Source organism: Agelaius phoeniceus, chromosome 8 (genome assembly GCF_051311805.1).
Source record: "Agelaius phoeniceus isolate bAgePho1 chromosome 8, bAgePho1.hap1, whole genome shotgun sequence".
In the NCBI taxonomy this organism is placed as follows: Eukaryota; Metazoa; Chordata; class Aves; order Passeriformes; family Icteridae; genus Agelaius; species Agelaius phoeniceus.
The window spans coordinates 23,493,776-23,514,401 of record NC_135272.1 but is presented as its reverse complement, the minus strand read 5'-3'; the positions used below and the strand labels follow the sequence as shown (position 1 = coordinate 23,514,401).

Sequence of the window (20,626 nt, the reverse complement as noted above, 5' to 3'; positions counted from 1 at the left end):
TGAGCTGATTTACAGGAACTCTCTTGGGAAGTACAGATTACATGCAAACATAACCATTCTCAAGTCATCATTCTGCACACATAGGTGATTTTCTTTCCACTGAATAACCTGCTATTTTGTTTTGATCTGAAGTTCAATTTGATCAATTACATTTAATTAAAATATATTTATAGTAGCAGTCTCCACCTGTAAACAAAAGAAGGTCAATTATTTCTATTATAGGAAACAGTTCTGAGGCTTCCAAGAATATTAAAAATTTCAAGTGTTTACACGTCAGCATGGATAAATAAACTCACCTTGGGACCTGGCAATCCTGGCAAACCTGGGTTCCCATGTGGTCCTGGAATACCCTATTAAAAAACCCCAAACAAATGAGGAGAACAACAACTGGGATTACTCTGTACACCACTGAATAAATGTGAATGGATTGCAGAGAATAATTTTACTGCATCTTTCCTGCTTTTAGAATCACTGGTTAGGATTTTCAAAGGATTCACAAGAAATAAAACATACACATCTTCCAAAAATTAAAAGTGAAGGTAAGTATCCCCTTTTTCATTACGAATCTCAGTTTCTATTGTCTTCCCAGGTAATTCTTAACAGGTAATTCTTAACAGGTTTGGCATAGTCACTGCAATGTTGCTCTCCAGCTACAACACTTGAAGGCGTGGAATAAAATCAGTAAAATCACATTCTGAGGTACCCAGCTACACACTGAAAAGTGAGTGGATGAGTTCCTGATGAGTTAAAAGATGTCTCAAAGCAATGTATCCCACATTCTTTAAAAAAAAAAAAAAAAATCACAGATTCTCCTGATTCTCCCACAGCCAGGATAGAAAATGGACTTTTTACTAAAATAATTCAACTTCAGTGTTCCAGGAACAGAATAAGCTATCAAGACTATCTAGGTCTTCCAGTATAAATGTCCATTCCTGCAACACATTCAGCAATCTTCACTCCTTGAAAAATTGCACATTAGGGAAAATATTTGTTGCAATGGTTGTCAGCAGCTATTCATCTTCCAAGTGCTGAAGGACCAAACTGGTGAAAATCTGTCCCTGATAAACTGGCAACAAAGCTTCTGTTGAATTCACTAAAGCAAAAATTCTTCCAAAATCCAAATGCCAAATATATTAAGAATACTTTTGAACTTTCTTGTATATTCAATGGTGTAACAACAGATAAACTCAGTGTTTGTCTTTGCACAACACGAGGCCTCATTCACCAATGACACCTTGCAGTAACACTGAGAGCTGCATCTCTTAAGTGCTCCCTCTCTCACTAATGACCATGTTGACATAACCCCACAGAAATGCTAATCCCACGTGCTGTTTGAGAGATTAATTTGCACACTGGCAACTCTGGAGGCACTCTTAGGGATTTAGGAGAAAGGAAACAAATAGAAAGAGCCAGCAGTGCTGCAGTGGCTCCTGCTTTCACTGCCTGCAGTGTTACTGTCTTGGGGCACAGTACTGGAACACAGAAGTGCAAAAGGATTCTCATGGAATGAGGCATCAGAGGAGTTTCATGTCATCACTAATTCTGAAACCATTGAGATTTCATTATCAAGAAACTTGGAACAAGCCAAGACACTTAGAAAACATTGTCACATGTGAACTTCTTTACCATAGAATTGCAGGGATCAAAATCAGTTTCCAATGGAAGTCTCTAACCATGAACCACACATGCCCCAAGTGTCCCAACCATGTGGATCTCTGTCAGGATCAGCTTTGGACACACACTCTGATGAAGGCCCAGGCAATGCAGCTCTGCACTCTGCTGTTTCCCTTTGACAACTCAAGTCACATTTCAGGATCACAAATAGCAACTCATGTGAAGGAAAACAGACGTCACAGGGCAGGCTGCTGGATGAGGAACTGAATTTTGAGTCAAAGTTTTCACAGGCATTTTGGCTCACAAAATTCCTGTCATAACATACATCATCACTAGCTGCACCTGCCTGAATTTATGAGTATTGTACAAAGTAAAGAACACTGATATTTCAAAACCATTTCTTTTTTATCAAATAGTTTTATAGACTTGCTTGGCCTGTATAAATATATTTTAAACTCAGAACAACTGGTAAATATTCATCTCAGCCATTTTCATACTTTTCCACACCCCTTAGAGTAAGCTGTCCCTTCACATTGGAAAGCGTATCCTACACAATAATTTATCCACATTACTGCTCACCCAATAGAGCACTGAGCTTTTAAGTACTCTATGCCTCTAAAAAGACCTTGAAGCCCAAACAAATTGCAGCTGGGCAAGAGCAATCTCAGCAACAGGCATGGCTTTAAACATATGAACAGCCTCCTCTGAAACAAAGAAAACTTCCCACTTGTGAGGATCTACTTGGATATGTGAGATCCTGCCTCTGATTCCAGACATATCCCTGCCACAGGCAGTGTGCAACATAAAAAAGCTGAGTTGTAAGAATTGTCAGCTCCTACACAGAAGGATCCAAAAAGTCATGAAGAGATGAATTTGAAGGAATGTTTTTCATTTTATACTTTTAAATGTGTCTCTTCTCCTCCCTTGCCTCCAAAATGCTCTGAAACATGAGTTTGGTTTTTGGTTTCTTTGACCAGTGCCATGAGTTTCCACCCATCAGGCCAAGTTTAGAACGTCCTGTGCTGTGCTGGCTTTCAACAGGCTATTGAGCAGCATCTCATTTAAACCTTCCTCAAAGGCTGAACCAAAACTCCTCCCACACATCTGCTGAGCCCACAGATGTGAGCCCTTTTCTCCCACTTTCCATCTGCCTTGCTGACTGCAGCCACAACCATTCACATCCCCAGCTACCATGGCCTGAAATCACCCCCACACCAAACCTTCACCTGCTCCCTCCAGCTGCCCTTCCCCTAAACCCCTCTGATCAGCCATGACCTCAGGGACTGCTCAGCACATGGTTTTAGTACACATTGCACAAACAGAGATTCAGCCTCTTTTGCCCCATTAATTAATCAGTACAGTGGCACAGCACAGGCCTCTCCCCCGTGCATGGCAGAGGGACACAGGGCACTGTGGCAAAGCCCCTGCTCTGTCCCCAGGGTCACTGGGGCAAAGCCCCTGCTGGGCTGCACCCACTCACACAAAACAAACCATTGCCTACTGTAGCTCATTTCTTTAGCAAAGCACCCTGATGGCAACCTAGGATCAAGCTGCTGAAGCTCAAGAGACTAAAAGAGATTTTTGGAATTACTTTTTACCCCCACTCTGTCTTGCAGTGGTTAATTTTGTATCTGTGCCTGCTCCTCTGAGGCTGCATTGCTCACTCCCCCTCACTCCAAAACAAATGCATGTGGTTTTAGATTGCAGCAGATGGGAGCAGCATGGAAAAACCAGAAGTTAATATTGGGAGCAGCAAAAGCCAGGTACAAATATAACAACGCCCAGTGTATGCGCCCATACATGGAATTAATTATGCTGGAAGCTCATAGCAGGAGAAACTGTTTGTTTGTCTTGCTTTAACCTATCTGCCAAATGTTCAGAATCATAACACTTTCATCATAAGCATACCTCACACAATCACTAAGCATATGAATGAAGTTGAGAAAACCAAAATTATGCAAACTCCAGTGTGATTATTGGTGACCTGCCTAGAGGTGCAGAAGAACACAGTTGTTTTACTCACCCGAGGACCTCTCTTCCCTGAAGGACCAGGTAAACCTGGAGGACCTGGAGGACCCTGGTGATAGAAAATCAAAGAAGTTGAGGCTAAAACCTGACACAAGGACAGTATCACAACTCCAGATGAGACCAGTTTTGCTAACTGACAACCCTGTGCTCGTGCTTACCTCCTCAATTTGAAAACCAATTCCAAACAACAAGAAAGTGGTTTTAATCTGACTGCAAATCAGATTTCTGTTTAGAAAGTATCTTGTGTCAGAGAAATTGGAGCTAAAAACCTGGATAGTAACTTCTACTCAGGTGTATTTGTACTGAAGGAAGAAAAGTTTAGATGAAGAAAGCAAGTGCAATGTATTTCTAAACAAAGGATAGAGAATAATTATTAAGCCTTTCCAATAAGCTTGCTGGCATGCCAGACATTTCAGAAAGGTTAGGGTAACTGTGAAAAAATAAGATATCACCTCACACAGAAATTACAAATATCAAATAAAGAAAATAAATGTGGACCAATTACTGTTCAGTTTCCTATTAAAAGCTGCTATTAATGATAACTGCTAGCCCATTTACCCTTCTATATAATGAATATACTTCTCTTTAAAGATAATGCAGACTTTTTAGGATGCTAGTATATGATCAAATGTATCTTTTGCAAATGAATTAGATTATTAGTCACCATATTAGATAGTGTAACAGCCCCTGAATATCTGGTTGTTTTGAACATAGAAACCTTTCCTTTTCTATATAATGACTGCTGTTCAGATTCATAACCCCAGGATCTACCTCACTGTACTCAAATACAAATGAGTGCTCTAAACTAAAATATGCACTACCTTCTATTATATTTCCCCTATCAAATTAGGGGAAATACATCAAATTCCTACAGAGGAATGGGCTGTTCTTAAGGGTGAATTCACCCCCATCCACATGCCTGCACAGCAAGCCCCAGCTGTAGCAGTAACCATGTACTTTCTGCAAGGGCATTTGGGCATCAGGAGAGTCAGAGCTCTTGAGGGAGGTCAGTGGATGACAGCATTAGGGGTTCAGCCTGCTTTTCACACAGGCTCCCTCACACTGCTCTGGGTGCATGACATCCTCTCAGCTGAGACACCAGGCAAAACCCTGAGTGCCACACTGCCCACCACCCAACAACAGAGCTGAAAACTGGCTGAAAGGAATACCAGCAAAAGCAGAAGGGCCATTATGGTGGCCAAAATGATCAACAGGAAGATTTTGCTAAACAGGGAAGAGATAAAAAAGGGAAGTGAGGAAGGAAAAACAGCCTTGAGGGTTTTATTAGCAAGCAACATTTCATTAAGACAAAGGCTGGATTTTTGAAAACCTCCTGTTCTGTGTAATACTTTTTTTTTCTTAGAAAGGTAATGTCACTGCAGAGAAGACAGTGCTGATTATGGAATTTAGGCATCATCAAGCTACATTACATTAATTTGGCCAGAATACAGATCACTTATGCACAGTTCTGGGAAAACCACCATCGTTCTAAGGAACTAAAAGTATCAATTATTTCCTCTCCAATTAATCATAATAAATGTAGGAGTTTAAATGTAATTGGGAATATCTGCATGTCCCTACATGCTACATTAAGTCACGCTGAAACCCATACCTGCACTTCCCCTGATCTTTAGATCAAACCATAACATCTCATGCTTTTAGCATAGGACATTCTCTATTCATTAGGACTGCACAAATTCTCACTAACATCCTCATTTTCTGAAGTAGAAAGACACCTTGCTTAATAGCACAAAAAATGTAACGGAGATACATGGAAAAGTCTTGACCTGGCTTTCTTGTCCAGGTTCAAAAATCCACTTTAAAGGTCACAGAGAGCTCCCACCCTGCCCTGCTGAAGCAGTATGTTTTAATATCTCCTCTCAAAATGTAAGTTAAGAGATGCCTTTTGATTAGATAATTATCCTGGGACTACAAAAGAAAACATATTTTTTGTTAAGTGAAATGGTTGCAACCAGTGTGCATTCTTTTGTGATTTATGTTCTTCTCTATCCCTGTTTCAGACATTTCCTTAAAAATACATGAATAGGTAAACTCCACCATTTTCCTAATAGGAACTGAGTATTAAGATCCCTGATGTTTCTTGCTGATTTATTGCATGAGGGCAGTGAGAACATTTTTCCCTATGTGGCTTCTAAATTTTTTTAAACACTATCTGCTTCCTTTGCAACAGAAAACAAATAAACACCCAAATCCATCCCACCCTTACTGTGATTACTCTAATTCAAACATAACTATCTCTTTTCATACAACAAAAAAAAAAGAAAATCTAATCACAACTAAGCCCTCAGAAACCCCTAAAAGAAGCAGCAAAATTTTGAACTGGGCAGACAGAGCATTTTAAAACAAAGTCAGCTGTGATAGATGAAGTCTCTGGTTCACAATAATAGGCAGCCCCAGCCATCCAGGTGTTTGATTAAAATATTAAAGGAGTCTCCTTAACCGGAGGATGTTACTCTTTAGCCTCCAGCACAGACTCCTCCCTACAACTCAGGCAACACCTCTGCTGAGAGCAGACTTTAGCAGAGCACACCTAAGGCTTCCTGAACATGCTTTCCCAGCGAGCAGTTCCACATTATCCTGCCCTATGTATTTCTACAATCTGGGAAAGCAACTACAAAATCAGTATTGACTATTTTTATACTTGCTAGGAAGCTACTTAAGCCTCTCAGGCATCCATGTAAACCACAGCAATCAACATCTGAGAGTGAGCCAATCTCTCTTAAACCAAGGAATAAGTCACTTGTTTGAATAGCTTTTCTTCCAACTACTGGAAACAGTAATTAAACAAATCTGAAGCAATTAGAAATGTCAATCTGATTTTTAGCATTTGACACTTTGACCACCACTATCAAACAAAACAAAAGGAAGTTACTTTGTATAAATATTACAGATGCTAACTTAAAATTGTTTAACAAAATCAGTTTGCTCAAAACAGATCATTTGTAACTTAAAAAGATACTACAACTTACTGTCTTTAGGAATTGTAAAAACTTCATTTAGCTATTAAGCAAAAAAGCTCAAGTTCCAAATATTCATTGTTTAATCCTGAAATAAAAGTAGATGCTATTCTTCCAGAAATTTTCACAGCCTTTCCAATGGTCACTGGAATAAACGTAAGGAACTTTCCTAAACATGAAATAACTTACATTATTTTCCTAGGTACTGAACCCTATGTTACTTGGGTTACATGTGTTTTAAATTTGACCTATTATCCAGAGGTAATAGGAAACATTTCATTTACATATAGCAAATCTTTATCTGAATCATTAGGTACTGAGATTTCTCAGCCTGGGAAGGGAAATGCAAGAAAGGGATTAGGTGACCAATATATCCCCTGTGGTCAGGGGGGCCTCAACAGGCAATTCTGTTCAACTGAGAAATAAGCAAAGAGTGCAATCAGCAGAAGTATGAAAGGTTAGCTGAGAGTAAAATAAATGAAATAAGCTAAGTGTGAAAGAGAAGCTACAACATTTGGGATCTCTGAACTGCTCTCTCAGTGTTCTTACTCTCACACCTCTGGATTGCAATAGGACAGCTTCTCCAGGACTCAATTCTGCTCATTGCAGGGCTTGCCATTTCCCCTTCCTCCTGGCAACAATTCCAGACTGCTTCTCTTTACCAACTAGAAAGAACACCACCATTTGGTCTTCTACCATTCCTCCTTCTGGCAGAGTATCTTGAAAATCTAGAAAAACTTTTCCAATAGAGGAAATTTATTCCTAGTTCATTTCTCTTACTCTTAGAAGGCCACATCCTGTGCAGATAGCCTGAAGATGCAATTACCTACCAGCAAGTAACATAAATCAGCACTTCAGCTCACACCAGCTTCTCCTTCTTCCTCTGTGGGACTATGCCCCATGTTATTCCAAACTACTTTAGATTGTGCAATGAAAAATATCAGCTTGAAAGTTAAACAGTTAAAAATGCACACCACATTTATTTTTGTAATCTTTACAGATTGCCAGCACCCTCTGCGTCCCAAAAAGGAGTGGTTCATCAGATGGACAGAGCAGCATTGCCTTGAAAGAAGTGTTTCAGGAAATCTTACTATTCCAGTTTAAACTCACTTTATATTTTTCTAGGGGGGGTTTGGTCATTACAGCTGCTAGAATTTTAATCAGGGTTTTAATAGTTTTGAAAAAATAGCTGTTCCCTTTTTATACCCTATCCATAAATGAAAGCCTGAATTCTGGAGTCCTGCTTTGCAGCGGGAGGGGAATTCCACAGCTGTGGGATCATGGAATATAAGAGGCCTAATTATACAAGTCAAGAATCAGTTCTGGTAGATGATTAAAAGCTAAAAGAAGCTGAGTAGTTTAAGAACCACAAAAGCTAGTTCTTGCCTGTCAATTCCAATAGAACGAACATTAACTTCTGTGTTCAAATCTTGAAAGAAGATTCAAACCAACCACAACATAGTAAAAGAAGTAAAAAGAGGGGGTTTCATGCCTCATCAGGACATTTTGCTGCAAGGGAAGTTTTCAAGTTCTTCAGTGTTGCTTTTTAGGCTCCACATTGCAGACTCCATGAGTACATATAAAGTGTTAGAGCCACACATATAGAATTAATTCTGCATTAATTCTCGTCATCTCTGCATGGGAGGACTAGACTGAAAAAGCAAACCAAGATCATCTCTTCAAGTCTGAGACCAACAGCAGTAGCAGATACAGAGCCACACAATCTCCACAGAGCACAATTTTTAGTTTCATGCAGAGATCTCCTCTCCCTTTGGTGTCAGCCTCTCTGGGAGAGTGGTGTTTCAGCTTTGCCTCTGTTCCAGCAGGTGCTGCTGGTCCCTTCAGCCAGCCTGGGGCCCATAAAGGTCTAGATTAACTTCCTAGCTCTACCACAGATCTTTAAGACCCTGGGCACGTTATCTAAATCCTAACCCAGCAAAACACCTCAGTAGAAATGCACCATATTCCCTACAGACTACAGTGTGCATTCCCAAGCAAGACAATCTTCTCTATCCCCAGTCCATAAGACAGCATTGAAGATGGTAACAGACACCTCTGAACATTCAAGTAAGCTGTCACTTTGCCACTGTATGTGTAGTGTCTGTGTGTACTGTCTAGAAAAACAACCCAGAGCATTTGCTTGGAGTTTCTTAGTAATGCAAACAACCAACACTATCAGCAGCCATTTCTGACACGTGAAAAAGAGCAGATTTAACGTTCTTGGCTGTGACTGACTGAAATCACAACAAACAAGCTACAGGCTAAAATTAAAACCTTCCATTAGTAGTTACTAAACATCCTAAGGTCCAAAAATGGAAATTAACCTCATGCTGATGACAGCAACATGCTTAGTGACATGTCACCATGAATGCTATCATAAGAGACAAAGAGAGAAAAAAAGACTGACTTCACAATTAAAAAAGATTAAGCAAGAGCACTTCTGGAGTAGTGTGAATTACTTGTTAACACATTTTTCAATTGTGTAACAATTACTTTGTGCCTGGATCCTGTTTAGAGTAAAAAGTGAAGTTTTGAATAGGTTCTTAGTTGTTAACTAGTTCAAGAAAAAAATATTTCAGTGCTGAAAGAATAGATACAATAAATTTATAGCCATATTTAAATATATATTAGGAGCTGCTTAACACATATCAAATTGCTTTCCAGTAATAACCAAACAGATGAACACTTACAAAACCAAAACCAACCAAACAAAAAAAGCAAGTGGTTTATAAACTACGGTTTAAAATTTTAACCAAAATCTCACATATGCACGAAGCATGATCTATCATATTTCCCAGGCTAAGCAGGAACTGATGTTCTTTCTGATCTGTAGCTTCATATATATGGGCACATTTCTATGTATTAAAAAGCTTACGAGACTTCTGCACACAATAAGAAAGGATAAATGAGTTTCTGTTAAAACCACTACTGTGCATTTGCAATTTTATCAAAAATCACTTACCCTGTGAACTGAAAAAATACCTCAAAACCTTGTAAGACTGTTCTAAAAACTGTTTTCCATGCAGGTTTGCTTAACCCCATAACCTTGGATTATGAATGCCTGCAGACTGGATTCTGCAGCTGATCTATTTCTACAACTATAAATTTTGACAGCATTGCTCAACCAAGACAACTGTGTCAGTCTTCCAAGTAGCCTTGGTTGTTCTTTTTATGGACCAGCACCCATACTTGTGAACTGCATTAAATTAGCCTGCAATTTTATTATGTGATCAGTCTCTGTAATTAGTAGTTACAAACATCCACCTGCATTCCAAATTTTAAAGAAGCCTGGGTTGCCTACCACTTCACCAGAATGTGAATATTGTGGATGTCTTTATATTCTTCCAGTAAATAAAAGTATATTACACTTACATTAAAATTACATGTGAGAAAAAGACACATTTAAGGCAGACAAACATTTGTACAATACAGCTGGGAGAAACTGCAGTCACAGCTTTGGCATGCTTGGAGAGGTTTCTTTCAAAGCCTCTGTTAAATGTATGCTGCTGCAATATAGTAAAAAGAGTAATAAAGATAACTTACAGGAGGTCCAGTTTCCCCCTTTGGACCTCTGACACTTCCCCTTTCAAACATTTTGCCAAGATCTTCATAGTCATAAGCATAATTATCAATACCATTTTCATAAGTGCTTTCTGTACAATAAGTCTCATCAGCATCAAATGCACCTTCCTGCCCCGGATGGAGTTGATTATCCAGAGGGAGTTCAGCAGGCAAACTGTACAGAGTTGTGTTGAAGATTTGCTGCTTTTTGTTTGGTTCATCTAAATGCTGTTTTGCTTTTTCCATTCCCTTGCTTTTAGTTTTACTCTGTTTTACAGGGGAGATCAGAGAAGGCTCGCTATGTCTGTCTGCATCTTCTGTGGTATTAGCTGAACTATTTGGATACGATCCTGCAGGGGTTTTAGTGATGTTTCTTTTTCTGCTCATCTCCTGCTGCTGAAGAGCCAGATCTATGTTCTGCTGGAGTTCTGTTTGAGGCCAAGCTTCCAGCAACAGAGGTTTGGTCTCTGCAAACTCCCATACAGAGGCATTTCTTAACTCAAAGTGGTCTGGTAAAAAGTGAATCTGAGCAACGTTGGTAACAGGCATGTTTGATACTTCTTTCCATCTATAAGCTGATATATCTTCCAGGTTTTCCTCATCAGTGATCATCTTTGAAAAAGCATCCAGCCCATGTGGCAGAAGTGGAGCCCCACGCAGAGATTGATAGGTTTCAGCCTGGCGACACTGCTGTTTCACATATTTACAGTAGTTTGCAGAGGCTTCTGCAGAGGGAATAATATCCAGCTGACATATAACTCCTTCAAAGCTGACAGAGTGAGAGCTCTTCCTTCCCAGGGTAAATACACCCTCTGAATCAAATGTCTCCACTTTAGAAAGTACTTCACCACTGTAGTACTTGTTTCCACACTCAGCAAATAGTGAGACAGTCTTGTCCCCAATGCCAATGGCAAACAAATGCCATTGTTCATTATGAACACAATAATCAAAGTACACGGGCTGCTTCCCTCCGGTGTACACTGCTACCTTTCTTGGTAGCAGCTGGACACCAAACTGCAACCTGCTTTTGTTCCTAACACTGAAAAGAAAAGCATTACTGGCTCTGTAAGAGTACAGCCCAACCAATAAGGTGAACTGATGCCCTAGATTTGATGGTATGACTTGAAGGACACGGGACTCAATATGTGCATCATCGCTTAGCACCACTCCTGATGCAGTTAGACGAACACCCTGAGGTAACAGAGAGGATGGTGAGGGCACTGCTGTCTCTGAAGGCTCTTGGACATCTTTCACAAGGCCTAGTTGATGAAGAACATCTATTGCTGTAAAAAGAAATAAAGGCACACTGTTGATTTAATTTACAAGCTCATACATTCAGATCCATATAAAAAATGTACACACAACATTTTCACAAATCTCTACCTCTCAGAGCATATACACTTCACACAGTAAGGCCACCAAATCCCTCTTGGAAGGCACTGATCTTTCACATGAATCAAACAAATAATTAAACCCAGAGCAAAATTTCCATCTTAAAAAAAACTCCAATCAAGCTAAACAAACACACACACAGAAAGGTCCACAAAATGCCCATTGTAGGTTAATTCACTTATGAAAGTGAAAAATCCTCATTTGCTCTCTTCAAACTTTCCAGTGATCAGTGAATACACTTTCATTAGTTCCTTACTTACTGAGCTAATCCTGTCCACTCTTTGAGCAGAGAATTAGTCTTTTTTTCAAAAACTTTTTCTTCTGCAAAAAATCTTCTGCAATAAATCCATGCTGTTGCTCTTTATCTAAAATGTTCAAGTCAAAGCATTTGAGGGAAGGGTTGCTTAGTTTATAAGAAAGGAAAGCTATTTATAGCACAGTTAGCACAGTACCGCCTCCTTCCCCTCCACACAGTTTACTTGTTAGAGCCATGGATAAGGTGAACTCTCGAGCTGTGGAAGTGGTGAGAAGCAAGGAAAGAGAAGAATTGCCAGGACTCAAGGGGTACTGCTCCTGTCTTCTGGCTCATCTCTCCCCCTAAAGTGCACAAGGCTGCAGCCACCATGACAAGACATTGAACTAAGAATGCACTCCACAGCAGAAGACAATAGGGAGACAAAGCAGCCAGCTGTCCTACTGATTGATGTTCTATAGATTTGGCTTTGGCATACAGAAATCTGGATAGATCTTCCTAGAGAAGAATGGGCAGTGGTTTATTCAGTGTTGGATTCTCTACTTTCTCATTCAATGTGAGCTATGTCCTTTAAGCCTTCCCTTAGTCTGGGTCACACAGTGTCTCCATCTTTTACCTGGCTAAATATCTTCACTTAATGGGTAGAAACACAATTATCTATCATCCTGATAAACTGAAATCTTGTCTGCTTTGGGATAAGAAATCAATGCCACCTTTGGGTAAATCAACAGTTGAAGATGACCCAATTAATTTCTTATTACCTAAATCACATTTAGGCAAGTTGGAGTTGGTGGGCATAGACAACTTCCTTCAGGATGAATATAAAGATACATCCCTTATGATGCAGCTGAAACACTACAAAGGCTCCTTAGGAGCTAAACCACGGATCCTCAAGAGCCTTTCTGTAGGATCTCAAAATAAGATAGCATTTATGGCATTGATAGACTCATTGGTAAAACTGCCTGCCTGAGTGTTCACGAAAGGTGCAGAAATATTGCAGATGTTGAATCAAAATGCAGTCACAGAAATATGGAACAAGAAGATTGGGAGCTAAAAGATGCTGAGAAGGCTGAAGAAACATTAGCTTGGTCTAGAGACAGGAAGGTTGGGGAATGTAAATAAAATTGTCCATTATCTGAATTGAGGCCATAAGGAAAACAGAGAAAAGCTGAGGAGTAAGACACAAGCTGCAGCACAAGAAATTTCAGCTCCATACAAAGAAAAAGCAGTCTCACCACAAAAGTGGTCAAGTGCTGGACCAGGGGAGGCAGAGACATGAGATAATCCCAATTCTTGGAGATTTTCAAAGACCAATTGGACAGAACCCAACAACCTGAAGTGACTCCAACCTCATTGACGCTGACCTCAGCAGGAGTTAGGACCAGATGAGTTCAAGGTCCCCTTAACCCATATTTTAGGATTTTTTTTCACAAGGGGAACCTGAAGACTAGTTCTTATAAACAGCATTATACAGCAGCATAGGATATCATCTGTTTCCACCTCTCACGGGAACAACTTCAGAGAAACACCTATATTAAAAATTACTTGTAGTATCTAATAGTTGCACTGATCAAGTAAGCCTGGCTGGGCAGACACAGGCACTTCCTATAGCATTTTGCTGAGGCTACTTTTGCTATGGGCATGCTTATACTAAGTATATAAAACTATTATAAAACACAACAGAAATTTAGCTTAAAGAAGAAAAGTTAAGGATTTGCTACAATATTGAAAGAAAAGAGCCACTGAAACAAATGGATATTTACGCTTTAAGTGGAAAAAAGGTCTCCTTTCCCAGTTTCCCTTTCTCTGTTTACTGAATGTATTCATAGCAAACTTTAAGAATAGACAGATGTTGGCTTAGTTTCAGTGCTAAATTATGAGAAGTGCCTGAGATTTCCTTGAGAGTGATTTATAAGTTGGAACCAAAAGCATCAACCTGAACACACTGTACATCTTGAAAATTAATTACACACCTTGTAGTGTTTCTAGTCATGTTTGAGATTCACGGACGGGCCAAGACTCTCCTGGCGAGCAGCCAGTGCAGACGGAGGTATGGAGAAAGAGTATTTCTGCAGAAAGTCCTGTGTATGCCAAGTTCTCAAGATGTTTTGCCTCAGAGCAATTAATTCACCATGGCTGTATTTTTATCTGTCAGGCTGATAACAGAGGTCAGGTTCTAGTAGAGCTCCAAAGCACAGTGCCTCTGCTAATGAACCACTGCTCTTTGCCAGGACCCCGTCCTGCCTGGTCTGCCTGTAGCTCTGCAGGAGAAAGCTGTGCTTGCACTGCCCTTGAGGAGGGAAGCTGGGAAGAAACACAGGTCCTGAGCTCTGGGCAACACAGTCTTACACATGCAAATAGTCCCCAAGGCAGAATGCACTGCTCCACTACCTCTTTGCACTGGGAGGGCCAGCTGACTGCACAAGAACAGCTGCTAGCCTAACCTAAGGTTGTGCCTAAGTATCACATCCTAACCTGAAATACTGGGCAAGTGGTTGCATTTTTACTTACAAAAATTTTAATTACATATTTTTATTTTAAATAGTAATGCATGTGATCCATCCAAAGTATTATAAATTCAAGTGTAAAATAAAAAGCTTAAACTGGTTTAAAATAGTCAGCTTAAAAATTACATTCAAGCCTATCACTAATAAAAGGCAAACTGCAAGCAAAATGGTCAATTTTTTGGCAGTTCTGATTTGAAAAGAGCACATAGTTTAAAAGTTATTAAAGAAAATAATCAGCATGAAGAGGAATAAGATTTTTTTTTTCTATCCTGCAAATAGATTTCTGCAAACAATGGCAGGTCTTGAGAGAGCTAAACGCAAATAAATATTGTGTGAAAAATGACATCAAAAAAGTAAGTATAAAGGAATTACTCCTTGCTGACTTGCTGTGTGTTAACCCACTGTCAAGCCAAAAGGTTGTTCCAAACTTTTTTGGCCAGTCATTTCGCTTCTGGTCCAACATGCATATTTATTTTATTTTAAGGCTTTCAGAAGCTCTTGGCAGCACACTGGATTTTGGGAGCAGGCAACCCTCTCATTCTTCCTTCCAGCATGACAACCACTATTTGCTTTACCTATCAGTTGTCAGTTTTCTTTGTTTACTCATGTCTACAAAACATCTGTCTTCACTTACTGCTTATTCAACCCATTAGTCCCCCAAATTCTAACAGCTCAACTTCTTGAAGGAAAGGTTGTTTTGAGGTTTTGGTGTCAAGTGTTTTCCTTCCACCTTCTAGGAGATCTTTAAAAATTCACAGCCTTACTGCATCATGAGGTAAGGCAAAACCTTACACCAGCTTTGGCAAAAAGCCTTCTGACCCTTGTGTGGCACAAAAATAACCCCACAAAGGAACTGGGGAGGGATGAAGGGATTTGACTATAGGATTGTTTCACATGCATATTCCCTTCAGTCCCTCTTGCTCATTTCCACATTGCTCCATACTCACAGCTACTCTGAAGGCAGGATCTTGGAGATGCTCTCCCTGTTTCAGCAATCTTAGTACACACATTTCTCCCTTTCCCTTTTCCAGTGTGGGTAAGGGAAAAGAAAAGGGCCATTCATCAATCAGCTCCACCAGAACCAAGAGTAATTTCTCATCAGATGGCAAATTTTCTAGGTGATGCATCTGCAACTGGGTATATTAAGATACCTGGCTGCAACAAATGCTCTCCTGGATGCCAGATCAATTACTGGCATAGGAAAGCCAGCAAGACACATTAATTCTGCATGTCCTTGAGCCCCACTCAAAGTATTATTCCTAAAGTCTGAGACTGTATCTTTACAAGTACTTCCCTGAACATGGTTTATAGCAGCATACCAAACTGAACAACGTGTATCCTCTCAGATGAAGCATGCTGAGGCTGTCTCCTCAGCTCAGGAGAGAAGGCATGTTAATCATCTAGCATCTGCATGTTTGGCAGAATATTCTTTTTTCAAAATACCACTGCCAAGGAAGTTTAAAAACCAAGGTGCTAACATGTTCCTAATGGGCATGCAATCCTGTTCCTGGACTAAGCACCACAAATGTAATAAAGTAACTCTGTAGCTTATATACTGAAACTGAAGGATATACTTGAAATGCTCTATGTTTTTTCTGAGGAGGTTTCCTTCTCTGAACTGCTTTTTCCAACTTTGTTTACACACTGTGCAAATAAAGTGCAAGAGGAAACTAATCCACTCATGGGAAATAAGTTTCATCAAGATTCAATGCATCATTTTGATCCCAAGCAAGCATTTAAAGAAAATAAAGTCATGTATGGCACTTGTGCATCAAGGATGAAGAGGAGTTTCCATTCAATAAGGCTTCTCATATGGCTGTCTAGAAATGCTGTTGAATAACAGTAATAACAATAACAACAAAATAATAATAGAAAAGAAAAGGAAACTCCTTCATCTGCTGGTAACAAAATAAAAAATAATTCAATATAAGCATGTTGAGACCAGAGGCTTTACTCCATTTCTGCAAAGCTCTGTGCATGGAGGCACTCTCAGCCAAGAGGCAGGTAGAACAGTCTCCACCCTGTGTTACTGCACCCCCTGCCCTGCAGCTTTCACTGTCCTCACCTGAAGGGTCAGGGAAAAGCAATTCTCAGGCTGAGGGGCATGAGAGTGAGGAAAAAAGATTTATTTCTTTGCAGAGGAGGAGGAGGGTGGGTTGGAGGGATGAAGACACTCAAATTGTCACCACACATCTGTCTCTGCCATCTGTCACCTGCTCCCACCACACCGGGAAACTGTAAACTGCCTTCCTAAAACTGCCTCTTCCCTTCCCATCCCTGCAGGCCTGGAGCAGGGCAGGCCACACACATCTAACAGTGCTGCCCCTCCTCCAGTGAGAACTTGGCTCAGCTATTATAAAAATCCGGGAAAATCCCATCATCACAAAAGCATATGGCCCCCATTGAGCGGGATGTGAAAAATCAACAACCAATCTTACCAGGCAAGAAATGGGCAACACTGGAGGGCAAAACTACAAAGGCAACGGGGCGGGGGGGGAGGCAAAACAAGAACTTCACAACTGAAGGGAAAATCAAACTCTGCCAATCTCTGGGAATGACAAGCAGGAAAAACGCATTGGTGAGAATAATGGTGGGAGGCTGCTGAGATATCCCAAAGGGCTCTAGCAAAACATTATCAGGAATGAGTCTTGCCTTAACCACGCAACCCATCTGTTTGCATTCAGATGAGTATTTGCAGTTACACACTCACCAGCCAAGGATGATCTACTTCATGCTTCACCTGTACTGCAGAGGATGATGGTAGAGAACTGATGCTGCCACTCTCATGGCAAATAAGAAGTGGCTAAATGGCACATCGGCCACCACCACTTTGGGACCTATCATTCCCACAGCAGTCTCCAGAGCAAGTTGCACATCTGGTGCTGTTATAACAGCTGGCAGATTAAAAAAGAAACTAAAAACAAGACAACCCTTTTTGCTCACAACATCTGCATCTGAATGCAAAGCCAAATGAATACCAAATTTTACATTTTGCTTTAGCAATGCCAGCCTGTATTATATGCCATAGTTTGCCTGCCTTAAGTGCAAAGGTAACTCAGTCATAGCTCGCCACCCCCAAGGACACCCACTGCAGTGAAGACACAATCAAAGCCTTTTCACTGTACAAGGCTTCTTTTTTATGAAGAGTTTGCTTAAATATGTAAGCAATTTCATAGACAGAAAATCTGAATAATTTTCGAAAGGTCATCTTTTCCAAACTGGTGCTTTAAACTTTTGCTCTCATTATGCTGTAATTGGTATTTTCTTTAAGTCACATGAATTAATGAACTGAACCTAAGGTCACAAGTAACAACAGCCATTTACTCTTTTCATCTACTAACATATTACACAAATGTCCTATTATAAACAAAGCATTCTCACCTTGTTTGGGTACTTGTGCAACACCCACAGATATACATGTTGCAATGAAAAGGAGAGCTTTCCTAAAAGGGAAAGAAAGGGAAAAAACATGTGAGCAAACAGCTACCGTTTCAGAACTCCAAGGAATTAGAAACCTGGTTCAAGATCCAAATGGCAGAGTACCATTGACTTCAGCAAGTCCTGAATCAAAGCCATCACACTGTACAACTTTACTGATACTGAGAAGGAGTTTCACACAAAGATCCAGGTTGTGTATGCCCTCATGCATAGCACATATATTTTACACTGGTTTTTATTAATAAAATGACTGCATCTGCTTTATATTTTCTTGCAGCAGCTTTCAAATATGGATGCTGCTACATAGTACATTTCTTCCTGGAAAGAAAAAAAACATGACCATAAAAAACCCATAAAATAAATGACAAGCTAATTCCTGTAGAGATCATTAGATACTTTAGATACTTTTGATGTCCTATCAATCTTCTCACTAGATCACATCATCTTCCCATAAGTGAAAATGTTGTGTCAAACTTTTGTTCTTGTATCATAAAATTTTATCATGCTATAAGTCATGATCTTCACAAAGTAATAAAAAAATCCCATCACACTTCAACTTACAAGTCCATGCTCAGGTAGAAGAGTGTCATATTGATAGCTATATTGAGTGTTGTGTTTTGATTTAGTACGAAAATAATGTTGATAGCACACTGGTGTTTCAGTTTTTCCAACAAACATACATAAGATTGGTCTAGATTATGTGCTCAAAATTCACTTTAGAAGTGTTGAATGCTGTACAGACTACATTTTTGCTGTGATTAAGAACAGATTGTCTGCTGTTTCTTAATTATCATTTTAGCCAGATTAACATCTAACCACTCTCTTATCAGTGACTGAATCTTTTAATAAATGAGAAATCTGTTTTCTGTTACTGTTGGACAACCAGGCAGAGATGCGTGTAACAATTACAGTAACCTCTATCTACTCAGTTCTAAGAAGAAATATTTCAAAAATATCAGAAATATAGTTCTGACACTAACTAATCAAGTCACACTCAAGCCTCTTGCTCGTTAATGTTTGCAATCTCAGCATTTTTTCATAATATGGAATGCTAGAGTGACTAAAAAAGTTTCCTGGACCAGGTCAAAGAGCACTTGAGTATCTGGATCCAAGTGTACTTGAAAGTGACATAGCTGCAACTAAACATATATAACTTCATGTCACCTAATTTTGCCAGCTAATTAGCCAGATTTTCACACGGGGAAAAAAAAGGTAGGAAGAAAACACTACCACTCTTTATACAGGAACATATGGTTTAAACAGAAAGAAAATATATGTAAGTACATGTGCATACACACAGAGCAGTATTTAGTGAAAAGTCTTACTAATTCTTCAAAGGGTTTGGAATTCAAACATTTCAGAAACATCCAAGTACATGAAAACCACAGAGCAATAGCCTGATTTCGTCGAGTGGATTTGTATATTGTGAGAGCTTAAATTTTGGCAAACAGAACAAATTAATAATTTAAGCGCAATAAGGCATAATAGTCGTCATTGCCACTGTAAAATGGTAGATACAGCATGCCTTTCAGAAGAAAATGCATAGAACATATAGGATATTCAAAAATATGCATCAATGCTTTAGCTCTGATCACAGAGGGAGGGAAAGGTGGAAACTATGCCTTACACATCCCAAAATGCTTGTAGGGGCATGTTCTCTAATTAACCACCACTACAATCCCTAGCTATTCCTCCCTTCAAGTTTTCTCCTGCTACAGCCATGAAATGTCTACTGGAGCAGTTCTGTCACTCCTAAAAAGGACTTAACACTGACTGTTGTCCAAACAGCTCGTCCACTACAGGACACTCAGTTCATTTTTTCAGAGTTCTAAAGCTCAGAATTCAAGTTCAAAGTTTCTGCATCACACAATGCATCATCTTTTGATCAAATGAGAAACTCAGTGACAGAGACAGCTGTGCCAGACACAAAGTCCATGCATTGCACTGTATCAGTTAAAACTCAGGACAACCCTTTATTTGACCCTTATTATTTTCAAAGGTGCAAAATGGATTTGCCATTAAAAATCACATAAAACACTTTAGCTAGCTACAAAATAAGGATGATCAAAGAACCCCAGAGCCCAAAATTCAAAGATGACTCCTCTAATAATTACAACAGCCTCTTCTACTACACCAGACAGGTATAAAGCTGTGTCTGTCAGGTACCTGCCTCTGTCACTTCCAGCAAACATTTTAGGAAAGCAAGAAATTACAACATGTTCCCAGGGCTGTAAATTACACAGATGTAACTGAATATAAGAAACATTTAGTGAAAAGTAAAGACAAATGTCTGGCTTACACAGTGCTCTCCAGCTAATGTCAAGAACAGATGAGTTATCAACTAAGAGAAAAAACAGGGACCAGAGACAACCATAGTGCTGGGGGTCCTCTAATGCGTGAGAAAAGTGAGACTTCCTTCTATCTTTTTTCACAGGAAAATTGTTTGTAAATGAAACCATGTGCAACCTAATCCGTGCAAACCCTCCCTCTTGGTTGAGATCACCACGCTGTACATTTGCAGAGCAGTCAGTTCTCAGTCTTCACTCTCACACCAGCACAGCCACTAAGACACCAAGCTCCAGGCATGGACAATGTGTATGTGGCTTGACCTGTCATCTGCCATAGCTGCATGAAGCTTGGCTCCTTTCTCAGCTGAGTCCACAGCTCTTGGAGATGTTGGGACACACCAATAGAAAAATGTAGAATCATGCAGCATGGAAGACTTCAGCTGACCCAAAAGCTGGCTATTTTTCCCCATTTAACATATCACCTGAAGCTGTTCCAATACCTTGGTTTTAGGGCAGAGCCAAGGAGTCTCTCTTAAACTTCCTCCCCTTCTTCTACCTTTTCATCTG

General features: G+C 39.8%; 1 protein-coding gene across 4 annotated transcripts in view; it reads right to left on the bottom strand.

Annotated features, from left to right (window-relative positions):
* COL24A1 (collagen type XXIV alpha 1 chain) overlaps positions 1-20,626 on the bottom strand; it is a 120,044-nt gene that overhangs the window by 96,485 nt on the left and 2,933 nt on the right. For all 4 annotated transcript variants that reach the window (XR_013183292.1, XM_077182279.1, XM_077182281.1 and 1 more), the window contains exons 2-5: positions 17,715-17,776; positions 10,164-11,464; positions 3,638-3,691; positions 297-350 (exon numbers count right to left, since the gene is read on the bottom strand). Coding sequence is in view for 3 of the 4 variants with exons in the window: in XM_077182279.1 (XP_077038394.1) it covers positions 297-350; positions 3,638-3,691; positions 10,164-11,464; positions 17,715-17,776 (1,471 nt within the window). In the remaining variant the exon portion in view is untranslated. The remainder of the gene's footprint in view (positions 1-296; positions 351-3,637; positions 3,692-10,163; positions 11,465-17,714; positions 17,777-20,626) is intronic.